The following is a 25,387-nucleotide window of genomic DNA, read 5'->3' as shown; positions in this document are numbered from 1 at the left end:
TAGCACAATGGGGGCCTGGTCCATAACTGGGGCTCATAGGCTCTGCTTCAATACACATAACTAACTGCTCGGTATAGAACGCTCCCCCAATGTAATCTCAAAGCATTTTACCAACCTGGATGAGCATCATCGAATGGGAAACTGAGGCAGAGCTACTTGCCCAAAGCTGCACAGTGGGAAGTGGCACAGTTGGGAATAAAAGCCAGGCATCCTGGATTCTCCACTTGGTGCCCTGACCCTTGGACCATGCTCCCACCCTAGATGGTGCAGATCTGCCACCAGTACTGCTAATTGAAATGGTGGTCTGGTTACATATGCTACAGAGAGAGCAGGTTGTCTTGGGTTAGAGGGTCTTTTGCCACTAGCTGGCCTGTCCACATTCCCTCCAGCTCAGGAGGGACCTGCCACCCGGTGGCAACTAAGTTTGGTCACAGTTCCGCCTCAGGATCCACATCAGGGAAGCCACCCGCACAGTTGGTGCGACCAGTGTCTCTTGGGGCAGACAAACTGCCAAGCAGTGGCTGGCCCTGCAGACGGAGCACCCCGCTTTGCCAGGAAGGGGGTCCCTTGTGTGGGCAGAAGCTGTTGCTGGGGAAGCTGCAGCGGCCCGGTGAGTGCTCTCCCTGCCCCGGAGATAGAGAGGGTTCCCGTGTCCGGGGCGTGCTGGCCCATGCTTTTTGCCAGCGTTAAATTGGTGCACCCAATTTGAACATAAATGGAAAGCTGCAGTGGTGTTAAAATCAGAGAGTCTCACTGTAGGTGCTATGGGGCTAGGGCTCGAGGAATTAAAGAAAAGGAATAAAAAACCCTGACAGCTGGAGTTCTCCAAGAGCTTAATTTTTTCCTTCCAATTACACTGTGAAAACCAATTTTTTGCACAGTGAAAACTCAACACATGGCCCCCCCAGCCATCACCACTGCTCTCCCCATGATAACTGGACTCCTGCTAATCATCTCCCATGGGTGGATGGGAAGCTGTAATTCCTCCCAAGGACACTGGACCCCTCCTCAAAGCTGGAGTGGTAACTCGGCGTTCCCACTTCTCAATGGGGTAGGGAGACGCTGATGTGTCGGTCTGTGCCTATGTCCTTAGCATCCCTCACAAGCTGGACACAGCGAACGCTGTACAAAAGATTTTATTTTTGTACAAAAAGCATCCTCCTTCATCTATTTTACAAAACAAAAGGACACAGATCTGCGTTAGAAAAGAGCTTTCCCAGAAGAAATGGGAAATAACCATGTATAAATAGTCTCTAAAAGTTCTTAAAGCTTTAATTCCCGGGTGGTTTTTTCCTTCAACGCACTGGGGGAGTAAGTCCGAGAGTCCCTGCACCTCTGTCTGTGTGTGTTGGGTTTTTTTCCTTCCTTTATTGCTTTTCAGGGAGAACTACTGATGAGTCTGTTATCCTGGGAAGCACTTAGTTAAAGGAGCTTTTGTTACCAGCACACTGAGGCCTCTTAACTAAGTCACATATCTTTCTCTGTAGCGGTGGCTAAAAAAACCTTCTCTCTACACACATAGCAGGGCAGCCAGGGAAATGCAGGCACTTAGTCGTGTGCTGAGCTGATAAATTACAGTGTCTACTTCCTAAGTGTATAAGCCTCTAGGAAAATTGCACATTATGTGGGGTTTTGTCTTAATTTAAGTTAACCCTTCAATGTCCCTTGTCCCATGAGGAACGTGCCCTGGGTACTAACAATGGTCAGCCCGTATCCCGTCCATCCAGGCTCTGGAACTTGTGAATGGCGACTCTCTCACGATCTCTCTTTTGGTCTAGAAATAGGACGGCTTGACCGCTGGGGTGTTGTTGTTACTGGGGTAGCGTTGGTGCATCAGGGGGACCTCGCATTCCAAGCCATTTGGCACCGCCATGTTCTCTGGCAGCTTTTGACTGTGGGTCGCTAAGTCTCTGTTTTCCAGACATGTTTTCACCCCTTCCAGCTCCAGGGGGCTGGAATCCACCCTGGCATCGGCATGTGCCTTAGCCCGTCGGTGCCGGAGATAGTACGTGACTGCTGTCACAGCAATCACCAGCAGCAGCACAGCAGCCAGCGCGGGCACGATCATGAGCGTCAGGTTGCTGTCTTTGCTCTGGGTGACAGGCAGGTGCTGCTGGTGAGTCCCCTGCACAGCAGTGTGGGCCTCGATGCAGAACTCCCCTTCAGAGGGCTTTTCCCCCAGCGGCCCGGTGCAGAGGCGGTAGGTGGAGTTCGGTCTCAGTGCGCGCACGGTGTATTCGGAGAGTGACGTCGGCAGGCTGAGCGTGACCGGCCGCTTGTCGGGCCCAGACAGGTTGCGGTAGGTCAGGCGGATGCCCTTCAGCTGGTCTTTGGCCTGTTGATAATTTTTTAAGTCCACTGTCAGTGAGGTGCTGCTGACCTGCTTAATGCTGATTTGCTTGCTCTGCGTGGGCGCCTGGGTGATGGGGGGCAGGGTTGTTCTCTGGATCTCGGCCTCGCAGTACAAGCCCGAGAAGCCGTCGGGGCACTGGCACTCCAGGTGGTTGTGCGCGTCTAGCTGGCAGGTGCCCCCGTTTAAGCACGTCCGGGGAGGGCAGATCTGCATCTCGGGGCTAGTCGGCCCCTGCGCAGCTGTGTGTGGCGCACGAGTAGAGCTGTCCTGCCGGGGCGCGGGCTCCCGAGTGGGAGCAGCGAGGCTGGGCTCCAGCGCAGAGTGCCCGCTGCTGGTGAGGAGCACGGCCGGCTGCGGGGAGGTGGTTCTCAGGGTGGGGGTAGGGGTGGGGGTGGCAGGACAGCCGAAGTCTGAGTATTCCAGGTTCTGGAGGAGCTTAGCAGCGTTCTTGGGGGGGAAGTGGCACCTTGTCTCCTCAGACCTCCTGAGCATGACATGGCTGGTGTGCAGCCAGCGCCCAAACCAGCTCAGCTGGCAGAGGCAGTTGAATGGATTCTCGGCCGCGGTGATGGCCCGGAGCCTGGGGAAGACACTGAAGAAGTCCTGGGGGATGGTGTTGAGGTTGAGGTTGCTGATGTCCAGCTCTTGGAGGTTGGGCAGCTCCCCAAAATCCTCTGCCTGCAGCTGAGCGATTTGGGCATTCCCAGCCAGGCTGAGCCTGGTGAGGCCCCGGAGCCGCCGGAGCACCTCCGGGACTCTGCCCAGCGCGTTGTCTGAGACGTCCAGCTCGTGGAGGTTGTTCAAGTTCTGAAAAAGCGCCTCATCCAAGCTGCTCAGCCCCAGCCCCGCGATCTTGAGAGACTCTATGTTCACCATGTGAAAGGCACCAGCTTCGATGGTGGCAATGCCGTTGCGGCTTATGTCCAGCAGCAAGAGCTTGGGAAGGTTCAGCGGAGGAACCGAATGCAGCTGGTTGTTCTGGAGCTTCAGCTCCAGCAGGTTCTCCAGTGTGTCCAAGGCGGCTGGGTGGATGTGCTGGATTCGGTTCCGGTCCAGGTAGAGGCGCTCCAGCAGGCGCAGCCCGTGGAAGGTTTCGTTGGTGATCTCGCGCAGCTGGTTGGACGACAGATCCAAGTTGACAAGGTTGGTGAGGGGCTGGAAGACATTCCTTTGGAGGCTGGAAATCTTGTTCTGGGAGAGGTCCAGCTGCTGCAGTGCCGGGAGGCCCCGGAAGCTGTCGTCATGGAGCGAGGTGATGCCGTTCTCGAAGGCGTATAGGTAGGCCGTGTCCGGTGGCAGGCCGCTCGGGACGGCGTGGCTCCTCCGGGCCGTGCAGAACACAACCTGTGGCTGGTTGCACTGGCAGCCTGAGGGACAGCCCTGAACCCGGGCTGCAGGGGGCAGAAGCAGCAGCGTCCACAGGATCAGGTGGTCCATGCTGGACTCTCTGTAGAGGGAAAAACCAGAGAAATGTTACCTGTCAGATGACATTGGGGGTTGGGAATCAAGTGTCTGACCCCATCGCATTTCTTCTGACATGTCTGTAAAGTTACAGCCAGTCTCCGTACCCCAGGGGGTTATTTGGGCAGGGGCTAGGGTGGGAAAGGTGGGGCAGAGAGCTACTCACGGGGTCATGCCTGCAGACAGTGTGCCATGCAACAGCAAACCCCTGAGAAATCTTGTGGGTGGGGGGGCTAGTCATATCGCTGATGGGTTTAGAGAGTAAAGCCAGAGAACTTGGATATGGATTTCAAGCCCACCCACCCCCACCCCCATTCGTGGACCCAAACACCCTCAAACGTCAGGGTTCTTGTAGCATCATTCCAGTGCCCCATGGGCAGCAGCTTGAGCCCTGCTGGGGGAGCAGGTTCTTCTGGGGAGCCCAGGCTGCAGGAGGAAACACTCCTGCAGCAACCTCTCCCGCCGCAGCCGGCATGACATGCTGGATTTCCACCCCGCGGGTCAGTTACTGCAAAGGGCTCATGCAGAAAGGCTTTGGCTGGGTTTCCCCTTGCTGATAAGCAACCTGTTTTGGACTGACGCTGGTGAAGCCAGGATGAGCTGAGCAGCCTCCAGGACCGCTGGCTCTGGGGTGTTAAGGGGGGCAGTGCTGGGCTTCCCTTCCTCCCTGCACTCTCCTTTCCTTTAGCCCAGTTAGGATGATTCTGACGAAGCCCGACTTGCAGAGGGATGGGGGCATACAAATGTGAGGAAGATGGGCAGCTAGGGAGCTGTTCCCTACAGGGACCCAGGCTCTCTTCTTACAGCAACTTGCTCCGGTTTCCATGCCTCGAGCTGCTGTGTTTACTGGCCGTCAGACGAGGCCAGATTCCTGCGATTCCAGCTGGTTTACCAGTTCCTCGCCTCTGCACTCGGGCCAGAGAGAGCCACCCTGCTGTTAGCAGGGGATCATGCACCGCTGCAGCTACATCTAGACCAGGCCATCAGTACTGCTGGGACTTCTGCCAGGCGGAGGGTGCCCAGGCACTTAGACCATCCCCCTCCTTTCTCATGTGGGCAAAGCTGCCCTGCTGGGGATCCCTGTGACAAGCCCACTGCAGGTGAAGCGTTGCGCAGCCTTGCAGGATCAAAGGGTCCCAATGGTGCGCAGGCCTGGTACAGCAGGGCGCGTGGGAGCCGTTCAGTGCCATCGGCAGCTCCCAGCTGAGCAGGGGCTTTGCGTGTCTGACCACAGCCCCCATACCGGGACCCCTGCTGTGCTGTATCGCTTTTCCCGAGCTGTTACTCATCCCTTCCTGGTCCCTGAATTCCCTTAGCAACCCCGCTCTCTGGACTATACTCGTCAGCTTGCTCTGGCCACCAGCACCCGCCGTCTAACATCCCTTCCCTCCCCAGCTCTGGCTAGCACGCAGGGATCCAGCATTGGGCTCTCAAGACCAGGCCAGGGGTGACATGCTCCCAGCGCGCAGTGTTTGAAACCAGCTGCCTGGAGCAGTGCCGGCTGGCTGGGGACAGATCCTCGTTCTGCCCCTTGGAGACCTCGGCAGGATGAGGAAGCTCCCCTAACAGCCTGCAGTGCGGAGCTGCGTAGGGTCTGGCCAGCCTGTGCTGGAGCGTGTCTGCCATGTGCCAGCACACACGACCAGCCCCCCATCCATCCCTGGGGCCTCTGGGACTGTGTCCTTTGACCCCTGCATAGCTGAGAGGTTCCAGCCTGACGGCAGCGCTCTGCTCCCGCTGGTGGATGGGAACACGCACTGCGTGGGGGGACAAGGCCCCCTTCCGTCCTCACACCCAGCTGCCCTGCCTCGGCTTCCCGCAATGCGCAATGTCCATGCATCCCAAGGGGCTTCCAGGCAGTCTGTGGGGGGGGGCACAGTGGGAGCTGGGTCACTGGCCCAGCAGCTCAGTACAGTGGGGTGGATTTCTTGGCTGTCCATACTGAGGCCTGGGAGCTTGATTTGCAAAGCCCCTGCGAAGACAAGGCAGGACAGTCTCTCCTCCCCACGTGCATTTCACTACAGCCCCACCTGCAAGATCAGCGGGGGAGAGTCCTGCCTGATACCATGTGTGCACGGTACCGTTCCCCTCCTCACCAGCAGCCAACACGAGCCTCACCCACGGAGTGGGCGCTCAGCCCGGGCAGTCTGACCCACTGGCTGCCTTAAGTGTCCCTGCCTGAAACAACCTAGGATACATTTCCGTACCACAGGGCAGCGACATCGTCCGGGGCGGGGAAGGGTCACTGCTCCTCATATCTTCCCCCCATACTCCCTGTGTGTCACCTGAATAGTCACCGTCCCTGGCCCTGCTCCCTTCCAATCCCGGGCACCAACCTCTCCTCAGCTCCCTCTTGCTGCTAACGGCACACCCCTGGTTTTGGCAGCTTCCTAGCAGCGTCATCCATCCCACCATGGCTCGGACAGGGCCTGGCTCCTGGTAGTACTTGGCTGGCCCATCTCGGTGTTACTCAAAGCTTGGGCTCCCTCGCAGGGCAGCTGTGGGAGAGGGAACATTTCATCCCAGTGACTCACATCCTCCAGCGCTCTCTTCCCTGGCTGCCTGGGGTTCTGCTCAGCAGGCCGAGCTCTGGGCACTGGAGACCACAGCAAAGGCCCTGCTTTAGATTGTGGAGCGACTGGAGCTCTGGGCTTCATTTCCTAGCCTGGCACATGTCAAATCCTCCCATGGGCAATGCCCACAAGTGCCAGCCATTGCTGGCCCCCTGGCACACCAGCTCTGGTCGCTGCTGGAACATTGCAATGGGGGACAGAAGCTCCAGAGCACTTGCCCCTGGCTTCATGGCCTCCTGCTTTCCCCTTTGCTGCCATCGCCTGGAGTCTGCTGCCTTTGCCCTGCAAACAGATCCCCTTGGAATAGCCAACAAAGGCTCTGCCTGTCCCTTGGACACTATGCTGGGCACAGCCTGGCACTCGCATGGACAAGCACTGGAAGGGTCAAGGGCCACCAGTGGCCAGGACCCCTCCACAGCTGTCTGAAATTCAATGTGCAGGTCATGCCGTCTTGACTCTGACACACCCAGCCCACGGGGGAAAGGGGAAGCCCCCAAGCTCGAGAAGGAAATTCCAGCCCTTTGCATATCAGCAAGAGTCACCACAGACCATCTAGTCCCCTGGATCCTCTGAGATGGGGCTGCGGGGCCAGGAGCTGCCCCCTCACCCCTCCCCTGGCTGCCGGAAGGCAAGTCACCCAAAGAGCAGCTGCTTTGAGCCCTGTCCCTGAACGCCCGTCACTCCAGCCAAGAGATCACCCCAGAGGAGAGCGGCCTGAGCACTACTGCTGGGCAGGGCAGCCACTTTCCAGGAGCAGGGCACAGTCTGCGCTCAGAAAGGGAGCTGCTTCCCCTGCCTCATTGCTTCTGAAAACGCTTTAATCACCTGCTGGCTGTCCCTGGGCGCCCTGGCAGCTGCTTTCTGAATGTCCACCTTTTCTTCCCTCCCTCTCCCACACGGAGTGGAGCTGGTCACACAACTCCCTTGGAAAGAGAGTGATGCCCATGCAAGAGCCCAAGTGCTTGGGACAGCCTGGAGAGCTGACCCATTTCCCCCTCCTCCCGGATCTGCCCTGAACTGGGGGAAGCTGCTGTCAGATGTCCAGCGTAGATCGGGGAAACACCACAGACCTTGACATAGCCTCTGGCCTAGTGACTGGGCTGGCTGCTGTGGAACCAGGGGCAGCAGAAGTGTTACAGGGATTTAGAGATGTTACAGGGGAAGTGGTAGCTGCAGGATCCATTCCCCCTCCCCCCCGCAACTCACTGGGGCATTTCTGATTTTTTTACTGTTTCCAAAATTATTTCTGGGCCCGCCAAATGGCATCACATAAAGGGATGCCAAGAGCTCTTCCTGCTGGGAACACTCGACCAGGTGCCATCCCTGTGTGCGTGCAATGCACCCATGTTTAGCCGCAGGGGAGCCAGGCGTTCCTTATGCTCTGTGCCAGTGCCTTCGAGCTTGGCTCTCTCCAGCCAGAGCTCTCTATTGCAGCTGGGAGGGCGCTCGCCACAACACCTGTGCCATGCCCACGCTCAAACGAGTGCCTACTTGTCCCCTAGGCAAATGTATTGCTTCTAAAGTGATTACCCCAGCTAGGGTCAGGCATCGTGCAGAAAGCCACTGTCCAGTGCCCCACCCACACAGCTCTGCCACTGACTCTGGAGCCAGGGACCATGCAATGTGGCCTGAACTAAGTGTGTTCCCCCTTGGAACTGTGATGAGAAACCACTGGACTCTCGCCTTGTGACCCGACTACGGTGAAGTGGCAGTCGGCTGATGGTACCGAACTCCTCCATGCCTCGCCATCCCCCTCAGCCCCTCGCCACAATTCCTCTGCTTGGGCTCCTTGGATGTTGTTATAGGGGGAGAACACAGTGGGGCACTCTCCAGCAAGCAATGCAGTGGCACCCCCACTGATTGCTGTGAGGGCCAGGGGGTTTGGCTGATCTCACGCTGTTCATTCGCCCCCTTCCTCCGCCTCCCCCACTGGGGTGCAGAATAATTGTCAAAAGCCTCTTGCTGTCCATTGCCCAGAGAGAGTCCTGCCCATGGCTCACCAAGAGCCCCATGGTCGGCCTACCCCGAGCATCCCAGCACTCCCTCTTGCTCCACGCTCCTGCCTTATGCTGGGCAGGGGCCAACAAGACCTTGTGACTTGACCTCACCCCCCACACCTCTTGGCACCATTTTCAGCCCAGCGCTTGGAACAACTGCTGGAGGCACCGTTCATTGCTGGATTCCTTCCACCCAGAATCCTGGCGAGGCAGCTCTGAAATCCAGCCATGCCTTAAGTCATTGCTTTGGGTGGGAGCATCCAAAGGCAGTTGGGATGCAGGGAACATCCCTGGGCTTTAAGATGGAGCACAGAGTCTCTGCTGGATTTAACCATATGAGTCCTGGAAGGGGCTCTTCTCACCCCCTGGAGAATGGGCTGAGCCCTGCCCATTACTCCGGGCACCAGCTCTGTACAGAGCCGCACGTTACAGCGACTGACTCTCTGTGGTAACAGCAGCAGATTGCCGAGCTGGAGAGGCGGGAAAGCAACTCCTTGGCAAGTCTCTTGCGTTTGTCCAGTGGGCAGCACTAGGAGCAAGGAACACTGCGGCGACTTGGGGGTGAGCTAAACGCTAGCTAGAGACGGAGTGCTATGCATACATGGAGGCTTGCGCCAGAGCGTTTAGGGAGGCTGATGGCGTGGCTGAGAATGCTGCGAAGTATCTGCCGTTACCTGCTGTTTACACTCCAGTAGCACCCACACTATACTAGGCATCAGGCACCCCCCCAGTCTCTCTGCCCCACAACACTCAGGTTGTTCCTCTCAGTTCCCATCAGCTGGGGGTTAGGACCCTGGCCTGTGGCTCCAAGCTGAACAGCTCAGGAAGGCTGGAGGCATTTGCCAAGCTGTCATCGCTTGGTTATTATTGCAATGAGATTTATTTTCAAGAACACAAGCAGCCTCCGCAGGAGCTGCACTTCCAGACCCTCTGGGGACCCTTCCTGGCCAGCCTGCAAATTCAGATTCTTCTCATGGGGGTGCGAGCTGGGGGGTCGAGAGGAGTGAGTCTTTGTAACTGGTTGCTGTGATTGGCCTCCCTGGTATCCTACTCTTGGTAAGGGCAGGCATAGTCCCGTCTTGCTGTGTGTGGCACTGCTTCCCACCCCATGGGCACAGCTGCCCATTCCCTGCCCCTGAGGCAGATGTTCCATTCTGCCTATGGCCCCCAGGGAGGAAATGCAGACTGGTGGAGGAATGGTGACCAGCTCCAAGCACATGGTTTGACTTTTGAGGGGACAGCTCTGGAGCAATCAGACCCCCCCTGCCAACTGTTCCCTGGGGGGAGCCCATGGAGGGGGAGGAACACTGAACTGCCCCTGTTTAGCCATCCTGGCCCAGGGCATGGCCTGCAGGGAGCCAGCAGCCTGGAGGGAGGGTACAGCCCCCCCCAGGGGGGCAGCGTGCACCAAAGCACAAAGGGCCACTGGGATCACAGGGGCTGCTTGGTTCTCAGCCTGTCTGTCAATCCTTTTAATAAGAGGAGTAATTACCAACGGGGTGGTGGGAGTGAGGGATCTTTGTAAATATCAGCAGAGCTGGCATGGGCCAGACAGGCTCCAGCCAGGTAATAAATTGTGGAATGTGCAGCTGGGCTGGGGGAGGGGGGCTGTGATTTGCAATCCAGACAGCCCAAAGAGCTTAGGAGGGGCTAGCAGAGGGCTACAGGGCACCAGGCCAGGGCCAGAGCTGCTCATGGCAAGGCCAGACCATGGAGAGGAAGAGGCAGGTGGCAGGGAAAGCACTGCTGCACAGAGAGGGGAGATCAAGCTCACCTCTGCATCCCACAGATAAGGAAAGGAGGCAGCTAGCAGGAAAAGCTCCAGGGAGGCTGGGGGGCCTGAGCTGTTGCTTTGGCCAGGCCCCGAGGGATAGCACCAGGGACTCTCTGGCCTGCCTCTGCCCTCCCACTTCCCCATGCTCTTTTACCTGCTGAGGCCTCCCATGGCCTGGAGACTGTGGGTAATGGGAGCCAGCTGTGGCCAAAGGAGGCACTGCCAGACCAGGTTAGAAGTGGAGGGTCCTGTTGCATTATCAGTGGCAGGGGAGAGGAGTGGTCTGCCTTGGTGTCCCTTCCTCCCTGGGAATCGGCAGATCAGCGCTTGGCCTTCCCCCAACAGCCTGTTACAGAGCCGGGGGGCCCTGCCAGACATGGGACTGACCCCTGCTGCCCCTTCCCGCTCCCTCCAGAGACCAGCCCTGCCTCCCCCCAGCCATGCTCCCTGCTAGCCAAAGTGCAGGGCTCCTCTGACCCACAGCTGTGAGCACAGCTCCTCCTTACGCCAGGCACCTGCTCTCGGCCTGACCCAGCAGTACACAAGTGGCCACTACCAGCTGCAGCAGAGCACACCCAGCCTACAGCCTCACCAGGGTCAGTCTCAAATCCTGGGGGAGTCTGTGGCCTTGGTATGGAGACAAACCACTGGCAGAGCACAAGTGGCACTGCTCTGGCTGGGGGTTACTGAGAGCTGATAAAGACGATCCCCACTGCCTCTTCAAAGAGTCGCCTTTCTGCTGTAGGCACTAGGGATTTGCTTTGTACAGCGCTCTGGGCAGGAGCAGGCCCTTAGTGCCCACGGGCAGGGAAGGGAGCAGGATCGTCATATGGGGCAGACAAGCACTGGCAGGATAAAAGTGAGGGGCCTCAGGGTAGAAGGGGCTGTGAAGTGGCCACTGCAGAAAGGGGCAGGGTGGGAGGCTGTAAGGGGTGGGAAAGGCTGTCTGAACTGCCCCCCAATCAACATGTTCTGCTCCCCAGCTGTACTCTGCACTCCCTACAGGGGCAGCTCCTGACAGGCAGGGAAGGCAGCTAAGGGCTGTGTGGCCCATGGCATGGCTGTGACTGGCCCAATTCACAGCTGCAGGCTTTAGGCCCTGGCCAGGCAGCCCACTGTGCCGGGCAAAGGCTCCCTTGTGGCACTGGGCTGGAATTTTAAACCACTCTGTCGTGGCCACAGGTGGTATCTGTTCCCAAGATGTGGGGACTTGAAGCAAAGAGGAATCCAGCACTTCCCTCCTGCTCCAGCTAAAGCCAGCCTGGGTAGAGCACTGAGCCCCAGCACCTGGGTCCCCCCCCTGTGAGGTAGGGAGTGCCCCCAAAGCATGGCTCCTATTAAAGGAAATCTTATCCCCTCAGCACCAGGCAAGGGTTGCTGCTTCAGGGACAGGACCGTCCCGCTCTGCTGCCATCTGACACTTGCTCACATGGCACAGCTGGTCCGTAGAGCAGCTCCTGCCTGCAGCTAGGCTGGGCACTGCACCACAGGGCATAACCTGTCACCCAGGCAGCATTGAGGTGGATGAGCTTGCACTGAGACACCAGGCCTGGCTGCGGGGATGCCTGGCCATGAAGCACCATGCTTAGAGGAGGGCGCTGTCCCACCCAGTGACCTGACCAGTAGGTCAGTGTTTAACCCAGGATAATGAATGACAAGCTGCATATCCACCCCAGGGCAAAGCCCTCTGTGTCACACAGCACAACCTGCCTCTGAGCTGCCAGCAGCACTGACATAGCCCTGCCTGCGGCTCTCGCTGGGACACTGCTTGCTTTGGGCTGGGCCTGTGCGGATGGCCTAGCAGCAGGGATCAGGAGCCCTCCTGGTTCCTGTGCCTTCTTGGGGCCTCCGTTCCCCCCTCTGTAAAACAGGGAGACTGCTAGGCAGGAAAGCCACAGAGTAATGCTTGTCAAGTTCTTGGAGATCCCTGGGCAGCTGGCACTGGAGAAGGGTGGAGCACTGGGCAGCTGAGCCAGCCCAGCTGAATAAAGCTCAGACACAAATCTGCAGCGCAGCTAGGGCGAGCACAGAGAACCAGGTCTGTACCTGCAGCAGAGAGGCCAGGGTGGACAAGGCTTGGGGGACTTTCCTCCCTAGCAGCTGTGGGTGTTAGTCCAGACTGATGAGCCCTTGGGGCTCAGGGTCCCTTCACACAGTCAGGGTCTGTCTGGGGCTCTCCCCCAGCATGTACCCCCTGGTCCTGCTGCCAGGAGAGGGGGCAGCTCAGTGTGGCTCTGGCTCTCTGCAGGGAAGCTGCACTATGCCCAGCCCTGGGGAAGTGGGGGGTGGAGGGGAAACGAGAGCATCAGGGGGTAGCCCTGGCTCTGAGCAGCACTGGTTCAGCCCAAGGGTGCTCCCAGCAACACTCGCTTGCCCAGTGAGGGCTGCAGGCTGTTGAGTACTCTTGAGCACATAGGGGCCTGGCAGGGCACCAGAGTGGGCCTGCTGCCAGCGCTGGGGTGGGAGTCAGTTTTGAAATGCCAGGGTCAGGTTTCGCTGACATGTCTGGCACTGCAGCCAAGCTGCTGACTAAACTGCTGTCCCTTTAATTGTGTGGGCATTTCTTCCCCACACTGCCAGGTCAGGACCAGGCTGCTGGGTGGCTTTGCTCCACCCATGCTTAATTGTGGACTGAAGCTCCCTGCCACGAGCCCGCCTACACCCTGAGGGCCAGGCAGGGCCAGATTCCTAACTGCACTTCCGTGTGACGAGTCCATGCCTCACTCTGCCCTTCAGATGCATCCTGGCAAAGGCTAAGCCCGTGGCTAGCACCAGGGCCCCTCCCTCCTTTATGTGGTCACCTGAATGGGGTCACCTGTTCCCCCTCAGCTGTCTCCTCTCCCCTCCAGCCCAGCTCTAGCACTGAACAGCTGACGAGGTGCATGGTGCTGGCCCTGGGCTGCTGCTAGAGGCAAGGCCCTGGGCTAGTGAGGCAGCAGGGCCCAGCCTGCGCTCCCCTTCACAGGGGCATGGCTGAGAGAACTAGACAGCCAGAGGTCCTGGGCATAGCTCCAGTGGGCTCAGTGGTACTCCATCACACAGTGCTCGCTAAGTGGAGATGCTGGACCCTGAGGGGTTAACCATATCCCAGAGAAAGCTTGCCGGCTTAGCACTGCTCAGACAGGCTTACACCTAATAAACAGGGGAGACAGGAAAAGGGGGGCCCAGCCAGGAGCCAAACAGGATGGAGACAAAGCCCCGCTTCTCTGGGAGGCACTAAGCTGCTAATGCTGGCAGCACGCTTGCTTTGCCACGGGCCCAAGCGAACGCAGCCGGAGCACTAAATCCAGCCCAACCTCTGCTCTACTGGCTACACTCCCATCCCGTGGGCCTACAGCACAGAGACTTGCTGGATCGTTCATATTTTCCAGCTGCGTGCGGAGCTGGGCCCAGGCAGCCCAGTTCCCTGCCAGCCTGCCTGTGTGGGGGTGTTTACTTGGTGATGGGACTGACCAGGAGGTCTGTACTGAATTCACTCGCCTTGGAGACAGAGCCCAGCTCCCTGCCTCCACTGGCCCTGCCTGCTGTACTCCTCCACTGCCCACAGTTGCCGGGGCTGTTGCTCTGAGCCTGAGTGGGGTGGGACCAGCCTCCAGATCCCCTCCCTGCAGCTCCTGTGTGCCCCGGCCAGCGCTAAGGGATGCTAGAGAGAAGCCTTGCCCCACGGTGCAGGCACAAGGAGGCACTGGGGGATGGTAAAAGGCAGAAAACTGCCGGGGGGGGGGGGGGGTTAAAAAAGACTGAAGGGTGAACCTGGGGAACTCCCTGCTGCAGGCTGTTATTTGTGGATACATATGCAAGTGGGGTAGGCAGTGATGCCAGCTTGGATAAACCCCCAGGCCTCCCCATCCTCATGCTTCCAGCTATAAATTGACTGCCACTGGGGTCAGGAAGGGGTTGCTGTCTTAGTGTTCTGTGGCACTCAGATTTTCTCTCTAGGCAGCCCAGGGAGTGGCACACCCTCCCAGCCAGCCCCATGCAGATCTCCCCATCCCCCCAGAGCAGCAGACTGTTCCTAGGGCTGCCCTCTCTTGGGCACTTGGGGGCAGCTTTAATCTTCCCTGAGGGCTTCCTAGCAGACCTCCTGAACGGAGGCTGCCTTGACTCTGTCCAGGGGGCTGCATTCTCTGGGCCTGCTCCCCTTCCTGGCCAGCACAGTCATGGGGCCATCTGTACGCCCCCAGGGCCTGAAGCTCTCAGGCAACTGCAGCCCCCACCAGCCCTCCTGCCATGGGTGGTCCCTTTGCCTGGGTTTACAGATTGGGGTAAAGCAGGGCTGAATCTGGCCCTAAAGGTTCACCTGTTTCCCTCCAGTCCTGTTGCCCAGGCAGCCTGGCACCATGCCCACACACGTAGAACAGAGCAACCCCCTGTTGCCTGGAATTGGTCCTGCATTTGCTGCTTTCCCCAGGGGAGCATTGCTGTGCCCTCTCCCCTGGGCACAGAGCAGCCTTCCAGTGCCTTGGGTTCAGCCTGACCTAGGGTGGCAGAGGGCTCCCTGGGGTCCCCGCACTAGGGTGCTGGGTGCCCAGCCCAGAGCAGCTAGGGAGAGGTTTAGATTTCCCTTAAAGCAGCCAGCACAAGTCTGCCCCCAGCTCATCACCGCACCTTCCTGGTGGGCATTCAGCACCACAGCTGCCCTCAGCGTGTGGCCTCTCCCTAGGGCTGCCATGGAATTCTGGTGACCCAGCACATGCGTGTGCACATTGCGCTGTTAGCCAGGGCAGGTTTGGGGGTGCTGGCACTCAGGGCAGAGGATGGGGAGGTCCATGAGGGCCTGGGGAAGCCACTGCACAGCCTGGTCTGGCTCACTGGCTGACCACTCTGGCTGGATTAGCCAGCACAGCACTCCTGTCTGAAGCAGGAGATGGGCTGGCTAGTAGGGATCCATTCCTGGATTGCCCAGAGGACTGTGGCCCCATGGCCCGGGATACCCTCAGAGCCTGGCTGAGACACTGAGGGAGCTGCATGGACTGATGTGCTGTTACCTGCCCACATGGGCCCATAAGCTGCCAGTACCTCTGGAACTGTGGGGGCAAATGGAGCAGGGCTGGGGGCTGTGCCAGGCCCAAGATCCTCTGGGCAATGCCAGGGGGACAGACTGGGAGGTGGGGCACTGTGGGAGCAGCACATGCAGCCTTGGGGTGAGCCTGCTCCAGCTCTTCCCTCAAAGTGGGCTGTGCGGGGCCCCCACCCCATGACTGCCCCACCATAGCACCTGGGAGGGGACAGAGCTCAGTTGGGCGGGGGGGGGGAGAAGAGGGCTCTCTGGGAGTACTGTGAGGGCAGGGACGGGGACTGGGCAGGGAGGCAAATCCAGAGCCGCAGGGGCGCTGCCCCCCTGAATGGGGTGGCCAGTTCTGTCACTTCATCCTGCTGCCTGCTGTAGCATCCTGCCTGCCTAGCAGGTGCTGGGTTTACCCCTCATGTTATCTGGACCCCCTTGTGCCAGGCACTGTACAAACACCAGGGCCTAAAGAACTGTTTGCAGCTCCTCACACACAGCCACCCCTCACTCCTCAGTGCCAGCCCTCTGCCTCTGGCTTTAAATTAGCTCCCTACCCTCCTGTTTGAATCCAGCTGTGAGTGGAGCAGTGAGCAGCGGGCAGCATCAGACAACCTGGCAGGACAGACTGGTCAGCTCTACCCTTCCCACGCCACCTCCCTGGTTGGTTTAACCCTTTGTGTTCAGAGGAGCAGCAGCTCACTGCCCCTCTGAACATACCTCAGCTTGGCTCCACCCCTTCACTGGCCCTCTGTTCCTGTGTGGCCTTCCCCGCAACCTCCTGCAGAGGGCTTCTAGCAATGGGAACAGCCTCCTAAAGTGTGCATGCCCTCCCCACCCAGCACCCCAGCCCAATGCCACTTAAGTGCCAATACCCAGTATCTAGGCCCCACAGTCTATGGGGGGATGCAGGGGACTGAGCTTGTGCCCCCTGGAGTGCCAGCATGTCATGGGGGCTTGCCTCTGAGCAGCACCAGCTTCCCTGCCAGCATGCTGGAAGCCAGCAGCCCTGGGCAGCAGTGGGGCAAGTTGCCCTGTGCCCAGGGGCACCAAGAGCTTGCTGCCCTGGTGGGGAGGGAGCTGGATGGGGCAGAACCCCCCCAGGACCCCTACCCCAAGCTAAATGGAGTCTCTCCCACTCCATGCTCAGCCCAGAGAGGCAGCAGCTGGCTCAAGTGTGCCAGCCTGGATTTCTAACACTGCTAGGGCAGGGATCTGCTGTGCCTACACATCAAAGCACAGCTGGGCCCAGTTCCACCCCTCTCCCACCACCCCAGGACAAAGGCAGCCAGATGCCACATGCGGCCCTTGACCCCATCCCTGTACACAGCCCCTTGGCCACAGAAGCCCAGCAGGCAGGCTGTAATTAGTACACACAGCTGCAACCCATAATTGGGAAGGGCACTCAGTGGGCAGCCAGCCTTCCTGTGGCCAGAGAGGGAGAGATGGGCTGCTGGACCTGGGAGAGCCACGTCAGGCAGTGGAGTGAGACAGACTGAAGCATGCAGGGTCCTAGATGGCACCAAGGACTGATCCCTCCTCCGCCCTGTCCCCTCCATCAGCTATCCTGGGGAGCCCCAGGAGTCTGCATCCTGCCAGGGCTCCAGCCCCTTGTGCTTTTAACCACGTTTTAAGCACCTGGGATGTCAGGGGGTTGGTTCAGGCCCGTCTCCAGTTTAAATCCTTGGAATTGGATTCTGCTGCCTCCTACACCAGTGTACCGCCATTGGCTTCACTGGGGTGACTCCTGATTTACACTGGGTGAGCAGAACACCTGCTGCCTCCCACTGGCCAGTGCATGAACTGCAAGGTAGTAAGTAACAAATGCAGGGCTGGAAGGGCCCTTGAGGGGTCTGCTCCAGCCCTGACGCTTAGGCTTGGTCTATGCTAGCACTTTTGTCAGCAACATTTTATCATTTGGGGGTGTGGGGAAAAACAAAAAACCAAAAAAAAAACCAAACAAACCCCACCCTGCTGCCCAACATAAAAGTTTCACTGAAAAAAGCACTGGTGTGCACAGTGCTGTGTCACTGCCACCACTTGTTGGGGAAGGGGGGTAATTATGCCAGTGGGAGAGCTCTCCCTGCCAGCATAGTGGCGCTACATAGGAGACCTTAAAGCAGCACAGCTGTAAGGTCCATAGTGTAGACATAGCCTTAGACCAACCCCAAGAGGTGTTGGTCCAACCTGCTTTTAAAAAACCTCCAGCGATGAGGATTCCACAACCTCCTTTGGAAGCCTGTTCCACAGCTCAGCTATCCTTTGAGTTGGACAATTTTTCCTAATATCTACCCTGAATCTCCCTTGCTGCAGACTAAGCCAATTCTGGCTTGTCCTCCCCTCAGTCAAGATGGAGAACCTCCTTTTACTGTTCTTGGGTCCCCCCTGAGCCTTCTCTTCAAGACTAAGCAGGCCCAGTTCTTTCAGCCTTTCCTCATAGCTCATTTTCCAAACCTCTGATCATAGTTGCTTTTCTCTTTAGAGAAAAGACTTTAAAGGCCAGAAGGGACAACAATAGGATTCTGACCTCCTGCACATCGCAGGCCACAGACCCTCACCCAGCCCCTCCTTTAACAAGCCCCTAATCTCTGGCTGAGTTACTGAAGTCCTCACATCATGGTTTAAAGACTTCAAGTTACAGAGAATCCACCATTAACTCTACAGTAGAGCCTCAGAGTTACGAACTGACTGGTCAGCCACGCCCCTCATTTGGGTCTGGAAATATGCAATCATACAGCACAGTTCTGTGTTAAACGTAAGCTACTAAAAACAAAGAGAATGTTTAAAAAAAAAAAGATTTGACCAGGTAAGGAAACTTTCTGTCCTAGTTTCATTTAAATTAGGATAGTTAAAAGCAGCTTTTCTCTTCTGCACAGTAAAGTTTCAAAGCTGTGTTAAGTCAATATTCAGTTGTAAACTTTTGAAAGAACCACCAGAATGTTTTGTTCAGACTTACAAACTCCTCAGGAATGGAGGTTGTTTGTAACTGGGGTTCTATTGTAGTTCAAGCCAGCAAGTGACCTGTACCCCATGCTGTAGAGCAGGGGTGGGCAAACTTTTTGCCCAAGGCCAACATCTGGGTATAGAAATTGTATGGCGGGCCATGAATGCTCACCAGGCTGGGATGTGGGAAGGGGAGTGGGCTCTGGCTAGAGGTACAGGTCTGGGGTGGGGCCAGAAATGAGTTCAGAGTGTGGGAGGGGGCTCCAGGCTGGGACAAAGGGCGGGGGGGGGGGAATGAGGGCACAGGGGGTTGCTCAGGTGTGCAGGCTACCCAGGCAGCGCTTACCTCAGGTGGTTCCCAGAAGCAGCATCATGTCCCCCTTCTAGCTCCTATATGGAGGCATGGCCAGGCAGCTCTGTCCTGTCTGCAGGCAGTGCCCCCGGAGCTCCCATTGGCTGCGCTTCCTGGCCAATAGTAGCTGCAGGGGCAGTACTTGGGGCATGGGCAGTGTGCAGAGCAGAGCCCCCTGACTGCCCTTAGGTATAGGAGCAGGAGGGGGGGACATGCTGCTGCTTCTGGGAGCCATGCAGAGCAGCCCTAGACCCTGTTCTCCAGTAGGAGCTTGAGGGCAGGATTAAAATGGCCCGTGGGCCGTAGTTTGCCCACCCATGCTGTAAAGGAAGGTGAAATCCCCCTCCCCCTAGGGACTCTGCCAATCTGACCTGGGGGAAAATTCTTCCCCAACCCCAAATATGGCAATCAGTTGGACCCTGAGCATATGGGCAAAACCCACCAGACACACACTTGGGAAAGAATTCTCTACAGTAACTCAGAGCCCACCCCAGCTAGTGTCCCATCTGCGGCTGTTGAAGATATTTGCAAATGCAATTACAGCTGGGCCATATGCTATCGTAGACAGCTTCACCAGGCCTTCCCCTCCAAAAAGCTCAATCTTGAAATAAGTTACGTTTTTCGTCCCCACTGCTCCCCTCAGAAGGCTGTTCCAGAACTTCATTCCTCTGATGGCTAAGTTTGGTCTAATTTAAAACCTAAACTAAATGATGGCCAATTTATATCCATTTGTTCTTGTGCCAACACTGTCTCTTAAATAACTCCTCTCCCTCCCTGGTATTTATCCCTCTGGTACAATTGTTCTATAAATACATCTCCCCTCAGTCTGTTTGGTTAGGCTAAGCAAGCCAAGCTCCTTAAGTCTCCTCTCCTAAGGCAGGTTCGCCATTTCTCTGATCATCCTAGTAGCTCTTCTCTGCCCTGTTCCAGTCTGAATTCATCTCTTAAACATGGGAGATCAAAACTGTACGCAGTATTCCAAATGAGTCTCACCAGGGCCTTGAATAATGGTACTAACACTTCCCTGTCTACTGGAAATACCTTGCCTGATGCACCCCAGGACCACGTTAGCCTTTTTTACAGCTGCATCACCTTGGCGGCTCAGTTATCCTGTGAGCAACCAACACACCCAGGTCTTTCTCTTCCTGTTGCTTCCAGCTGATTTGTCCCCAGCTTATAGCAAAAGTTCTTGTTGTTAGTCCTTAAGTGCATGACTTTGCACTATTCAATTTCATCCCATTTCTATTACTCCAGTTTTCAAGGTCACCCAAATCTCCTTATGATATTCCAGCCCTCCTCTGTATTTCCTTTGTCTAGAAAATTGGTTCTTAAAGAAAGATCAGGTTGGTCTGGCACCATCTATCCTGTGTGACACCATGTTGTTTTCTATCCCAATTACTATTTACCTTATTGTCTTTAATTACTTTTTCAAAAAGGTGTTCTTACACCTTGCATACAATTGAGGTCAAACTAACAGGCCTGGAGTTTCCCAGATCACTTTTCCTAATTCAGATACTCTAATTGCAATTCTCCAGTCTTAGGGTATGACCCCGAGTTTAAAATCCTTCCTACTGGGCTTGCACATTCACGTGCCAGTTCCAGCCTCTCCCCAATTTGTTCTCCTCTTCAAAGAGGTTATGAGGCCAGAGATCAGTAGTTCTCCACACTGACCAGGGCAGGGTGCAGATAGCTAGGCAGGGCTAAGATTATGAGCACAGCCATTTGAGCCAAGGAAAGAGGGCAGCAGGAAGCCAGAGGTCTTGAAGCAGGAAGCTGGCTCTGGTGCAGTGAACAAGAGCAAACTTAATGCCAGCACATCTCCAAATTAGGTCCTTTGAGACCCCAGTCCTTCATGGGACATCCTGCTCCTGAGTTAGACACCTACTGAAAGCTGCTGCCTGTCTCAGCTAGAGCCCCCCCCCCCCGTGGTCAACCAAGCCTTCCGGCCACACTATGCCCCTCACCACAGGGTCTGGGCACCACAGTATCTAAGCTGAACCTTATTTCAGAAGTAGGGTGTTGTTGCTGCAGGTTGGGGGAGTGTATGGTGGATTGGCTGGGAGGTGGAGCGTTCCAGCTGCTCACTGCCAATGCGATGGCAGCTATGGACCTCTGGAGCAAGTGTGCTGGGTATGCACCTGTCCGTCATGAGGGATCTCTGTAATATAGTCCTGCAACTTAACAGGACCTGGCTGAGAGTGTAGGCTGGACTGGAAAACAACCTAACTCTCTTGGGCTTGGGTCGGCTCTTCTCCTCCTTGGGGGTCACCTGCTTCTGCCAGCCACTGCCACCCCACTGCACAGCACATGCTCTGGAGGGAGCATGCTGGGAAGTGAGCAGCATACACAACCAGCAGGGGGCAACAGCTGGCGTGGCAGGGCAGCACTGGGTCAGGTCAGAAAACAATTCAACCCTCTTGGCAAGGCTTGAGGCTGGTTTAAGTCCAGGTGGGGTTTAAAAATTGGGCCTGAGCAGCCTTCTACTCCACAGGGAGGCTAAGGCCACCTTTGTGCTGGAGGAGAGGGGTGCAGGCAGGAATGGGCTGTGGCTGAAAGGGATACTTTTCCCTGGGTTCCAGGTCCCCCTTTGGGCTCAACACAGCAGGCACTTGGCAAGCCTGAACCCATCATACACCTCAGCCATTTGCCCGTGCCAGGCTGGGAGCTTGGTACCATCTCTCCTGGTAGGAAAGCAGCGCTGGGCACCCTCCTGTTGCTGCGCACATGTTTCTTGGCCCCTTGGACTCCCCACCCCCCAAGCCTCACCACCAGACCCCTCAGGCCCCTGGCCTAGCCTGGCCGTGTCAGGTTGCAGACGCTGCTCTGCCTGTCACTCCGCATCCGAGGCCTTCTCTGTGGGCAGAGCAATTTCCCCTGACAAGCCCACTTCAGTGTGCCCTGGGAGCAGGCAGGGGGTCAAGCTTAGGCACTTAATCCCCCTCCCCTTCATCCCAACCCCCCCCCCCCCCCACATCCCCCTTCCCATTTAATTAAGTCTCTGAGGCAGCCCCAAAGGAATGTGCAGCCTGTTTATTGCATTCCCTCCAGCCAGCAGCAGGGGCCAGGGCCTGCGTGGATCCCCCACTCCTCCAGCCTGGCTGTACAGTAGAGAAGGGGATTTTTCATTTTGTCTCAGCAGCACGCTGCCCATCCTTTTACTAGCCCCCCTACCCCACTGCCCTGCTGAAGGGCTGACCCAGGTGCTGGGAGTGACAGAAACCAGCAGGGCTGCTTTCTTGAAAGGAACGCAAGCCCATGAATGCAAGGGAGGCCTGGCTCCGACACCCAAACCCACCCACACCCTCAGCACTGTCTGACACGCGCACGCCCGGCCAGAGAGCTCCTCGCCAAGCAGCCACTAATGAGAATTCCGATCCCATGACTCCAGCTGCTTAGCTGGGCCTGAGCCTGGCAGGTTTGCTCCAGGCTGCACTGGGGGGGAAGGAAGGGTGCTCAGCAGGTGAGCCAGAAGGAAGAAACCCCAACCCAGCTAGGGAGCGGCCTGAGCTGGGAGTTACGTCAGGCCCCAGGGTGACCCAACAGGGCGACAGAGGGTTGTGTGGACTATAAAAATAGTAATTAACCAGCTGTCATCCTCAGCACAAGAAACGTCCCACCACTACCTTGGGCAATGACTGGCCCTCACAGCAGAGGGGCCATGGGCTCCACAAGGGGCCCCCCCCTCCAGGTCAAGGCCCAGGCCCACTGGCCAGGCAATGGAGGGGCGCTTCCTGTGCCACATGGCACCAGCTGTGGGTGTAGGCAGATGGGTCTGTGCTATCCTGGCTGCCTGCAGGGGGCACTGAAAGCTAGCTCAGAGCCAGGAGCCCTCTGCACACAGAGCTCCATGCAAGAGCGTGGCTGGGGGCCTGTGGTGCTGGGGAACTGCTCTTACGGTGAGCTAATGCTTTCTTCTTGCTGCTCCCCCCCCAGACCCCTCTCCAGACCAGGCTGCCCCAAGCATCTCCCCCCATGGGAGTGTTAGCCAGCCCCAGCGTACATCCCAGCACCACCCAGACCAAACGCTCAACAACTATGTGAAGTTCAGCCCAGCTGTTAAGGGAAGGAGGCTCTTGCCTGCTGGGCACAGCCTTTTGCCACCTGAGGCTGGCATGGCCCAGCCATCCCCCATTCTAGAAGCTTGCACTTTACTAAGCACCTGGGCTGAGGGCCAGTAAAAGCCACAGGGCCAGGGCCGAAATGCTGCCTGGCCCTGGCCCCTGGGAGCCAGCTGGTGGCCCTTCCCTGAGGGGTTAGTGCTACCCAAGCTCAGGGCTTTGGAGGGGAGGGTTGTTTCAGGTGATCCTCTACCAGTAGTTGTGCCCCAGATGGGATGAGAGAGAACCAGTTTGCAGTCAGCTCCTTTCCCCAGTGTGTCCCAGGGACAGGCCTGCCACTGTGCTGCTCACAGCCCTGCTGACAGCCGTAGGCTCCCCATGGCTGTGGAAAGCAGGGCCCCTGCCATGGTGCCACTGGCAAGAAGGGCCTATGTGGCCAGCAGGCCGTCTCTGCCACAGCCAGACAGCACAGTCTAAGCTTTGGTTTCTTTACAGATGTGTTTAGCCCTTACACTCAAGAGCATGGCTTCCCCCGTGTGGGCCCAGCCCAGTGCCACCCTTTGAGGGGATATGCTGCTTTGGGGTCTCACACAGCACTGCATTGTGATACACAATCCTAATGCCAAGGTTGCTGAGAATATTGGCTCCTTTGAGCATCCCTCCCCCAATGTTCCCAGGACAGCCCCTCCACTCACTGCAAGGCCCTGGACCCCCTCCCAGGGGCATGTTCCTGACCTTGCACTCGGCCCCCAATGCTCCCCAGTGGCAGCTCTGTGCCCCGCTCGGGCAGAGGCAAGGGGGCCTTGCTGATGGGTGGCTCCCAGGGCTGGAGGTAGGATGGCCGCCAGCAGCAAGGGAGGTGTACTCCTGCCGCGCCAGCTCTGCGCTGCTGGAGAGAGTCCAGCCAGGCTGCTTATTAACAGAACCCCTTTCCGGTGTCTGACACTCTATTTACAGAACCTCCTGCGTCCCACTAACAAAAGAGAGAAGAAAATAAACACCGCCAGGCAGGGAGAGCTGCCCCTGCCCTGTCACACAGCACCCAGCATCACACCACTGCGCCCATCACTGCTACAGACTGCTCTGGAAACCACCCCCTAACACCCCCGTACAGCCACCTCCTCCGGCTCAGAGGAGTGACAGGCCCCCCTGGCTTTTCTTTCTGCTGAGACACTGTGTCTTGTGCATCCTGGTCACCGGGTGCACTACTCCCCGGCCACCCTTGCTGCCCACCTCCTCGTCACTTGGACTCAAATCCGCCTACATCCTGGCCTGCTCCATCCCACAGGCGCCCGGGGGGGGGGGGGGGGCGGGGGGTGTTAAAGTGTCTATGTGCTATTGGGAGGGCTAGCCAGGCTAAGCCAAAGCTGCCAGCGGGGCTTGGGAACTGTTGCATTAGAGGCTGCTCCGTTCCTCACCCCAACAAGCCACCGGCCTGAGCATGGAGGGGTCCATCTGCCATGGGGGCTTTGGCCCAAAAAGGCTTGTGGAATCCACTGACACCCTAGTCCAGAGGCCGCTAGGCCAGAGCCCCAAGTCTGCCTGCCAATGCTTCAACCTCACTTGCCTCCCCAAACGCGCCCTGGCTTCTGCCAAGGGTCCTAGCTAGCGCACAGGGGTCTCTGCCAAGGACTAGCACAGCTTGTGGGGCTGGTTCCTCTGTCCCCCTCGCCAGGGCGCTACGGGGAGCGCAGAGACGCAGGGCCACGGGCTCAGGGGTTTCCCTGGGCTGATTCGCTCCCCAGTTCTCCCTTCTAGTTAATAATTGGGCTGGCCACGGCTCCCCCCGCGCGAGGGGCCCGCCCGGGCTGTTCGCCGGCAGCCAGCAGATCTTATCGGGGCTCGCAGTCTATTAAGCTTTACAAGTCCCTGTAAATCCGATCGGGAGATGCGGTCGCTGCGCGGGAGGGGCTGGCCCGGCTCCCTCTTGCCATTAACGGGCGCTGCTCTGCTCCGGGTCCAGACGGGGAACGCGGCGGGAGGGGGTGGCCCCTGGGTATGGCAGTGACCCCCCCCACCCCGACCACCTCCGTGCCTCTGTTCGGGTGGGGGGGGTCCCCGCGTCCTCCCGGCCGCAGGCTGCGCCCTTCCCGCGGGTCCCCCGACAGCCCGTGCTCGGCGAGGGTTCAGCCCCCTAGGAAGGGGCCGCTCCGCATGACGCCCTCGGGACAGGCAGTCTGTAAGCGGTGCCCACTACCTGCCCGGATCGGCAGCACAGCCGGGCCAGCTCAGCAGCTAGCCACGGTGGGCTCCGGGGCTGGCGGGCCGGGCCCCCAGCCCCAGGGATACCGGTCCCCCCCGGCAGCGCACGGCCCGTCTCACGGGCCTGGCCCCCCAACGAGCGGACCAGCTGCTGCGGCCGGCGCCCCGGCTCCCCGCCCCAGGTACCAACGGAGACAAAGGCCGGCTGGACTCACCGGGCTCGGAGCCGAGCCGCTGGGGGCTGCTGCAGGGGCCGAGCTCCGGGCGATGCAGCCTCCAGGTTGACCGGTCGCGGCTGGCTAGGGAGCGGGCCCGGCCCAGGGCTGCGGGCACCGGCTGCAGCGCCTCGCGCCCCGGCCTTCGCACCGCGGCTCCGAGTTGTAGCCCCAGCTACTACGCGCCGCCGGAGCCTTTAAGGGAAAGGGGGCGGGGCCGGGGGGCGGGGCCTCCGGGCAGCGCCTCCGGATTGGCGGCAGCGCCTCCGCGGAGAGTGGGGGGCGGGGCAAGCGATGGGGGGGCTGGAGCAGTGTGTGAATGGGGCACTGCGAGCCATTGAACCAACTGTGACCCTGTGTGTGATGGAAACCTCCTCCAGCCGGGGGGCAGCACCCCTGCGTGACCCCCCGTCCGTCCTTGCCAGCCCAAGGGGTCAGCCCCAATCTCCCCCCC

General features: G+C 58.3%; 2 protein-coding genes across 3 annotated transcripts in view; one reads left to right on the top strand and one right to left on the bottom strand.

The window, feature by feature from the left end:
- CORO7 (coronin 7) overlaps positions 1-25,387 on the top strand; it is a 182,763-nt gene that overhangs the window by 116,363 nt on the left and 41,013 nt on the right. The gene's annotated exons all lie outside the window — the stretch shown is intronic.
- On the bottom strand, positions 1,141-25,107 carry VASN (vasorin). 2 transcript variants are annotated; one of them, XM_074964673.1, is made up of 2 exons: positions 24,934-25,107; positions 1,141-3,800 (listed from the first exon to the last, which is right to left on the bottom strand). In XM_074964673.1, exon 2 carries the CDS (start codon positions 3,788-3,790, stop codon positions 1,775-1,777), a length of 2,016 nt encoding a protein of 671 aa, XP_074820774.1. In that variant the 5' UTR covers positions 3,791-3,800; positions 24,934-25,107; the 3' UTR covers positions 1,141-1,774. The 2 variants fall into 2 exon arrangements, with proteins under 2 accessions (XP_074820774.1, XP_074820775.1); XM_074964674.1 differs by lacking the exon at positions 24,934-25,107 and adding an exon at positions 6,151-6,342.

Source organism: Natator depressus, chromosome 10, assembly GCF_965152275.1.
Source record: "Natator depressus isolate rNatDep1 chromosome 10, rNatDep2.hap1, whole genome shotgun sequence".
Classification (NCBI taxonomy): Eukaryota; Metazoa; Chordata; order Testudines; family Cheloniidae; genus Natator; species Natator depressus.
Note: the sequence above shows the minus strand (reverse complement) of the source record. Positions and strands in the feature narration are given on the sequence as shown.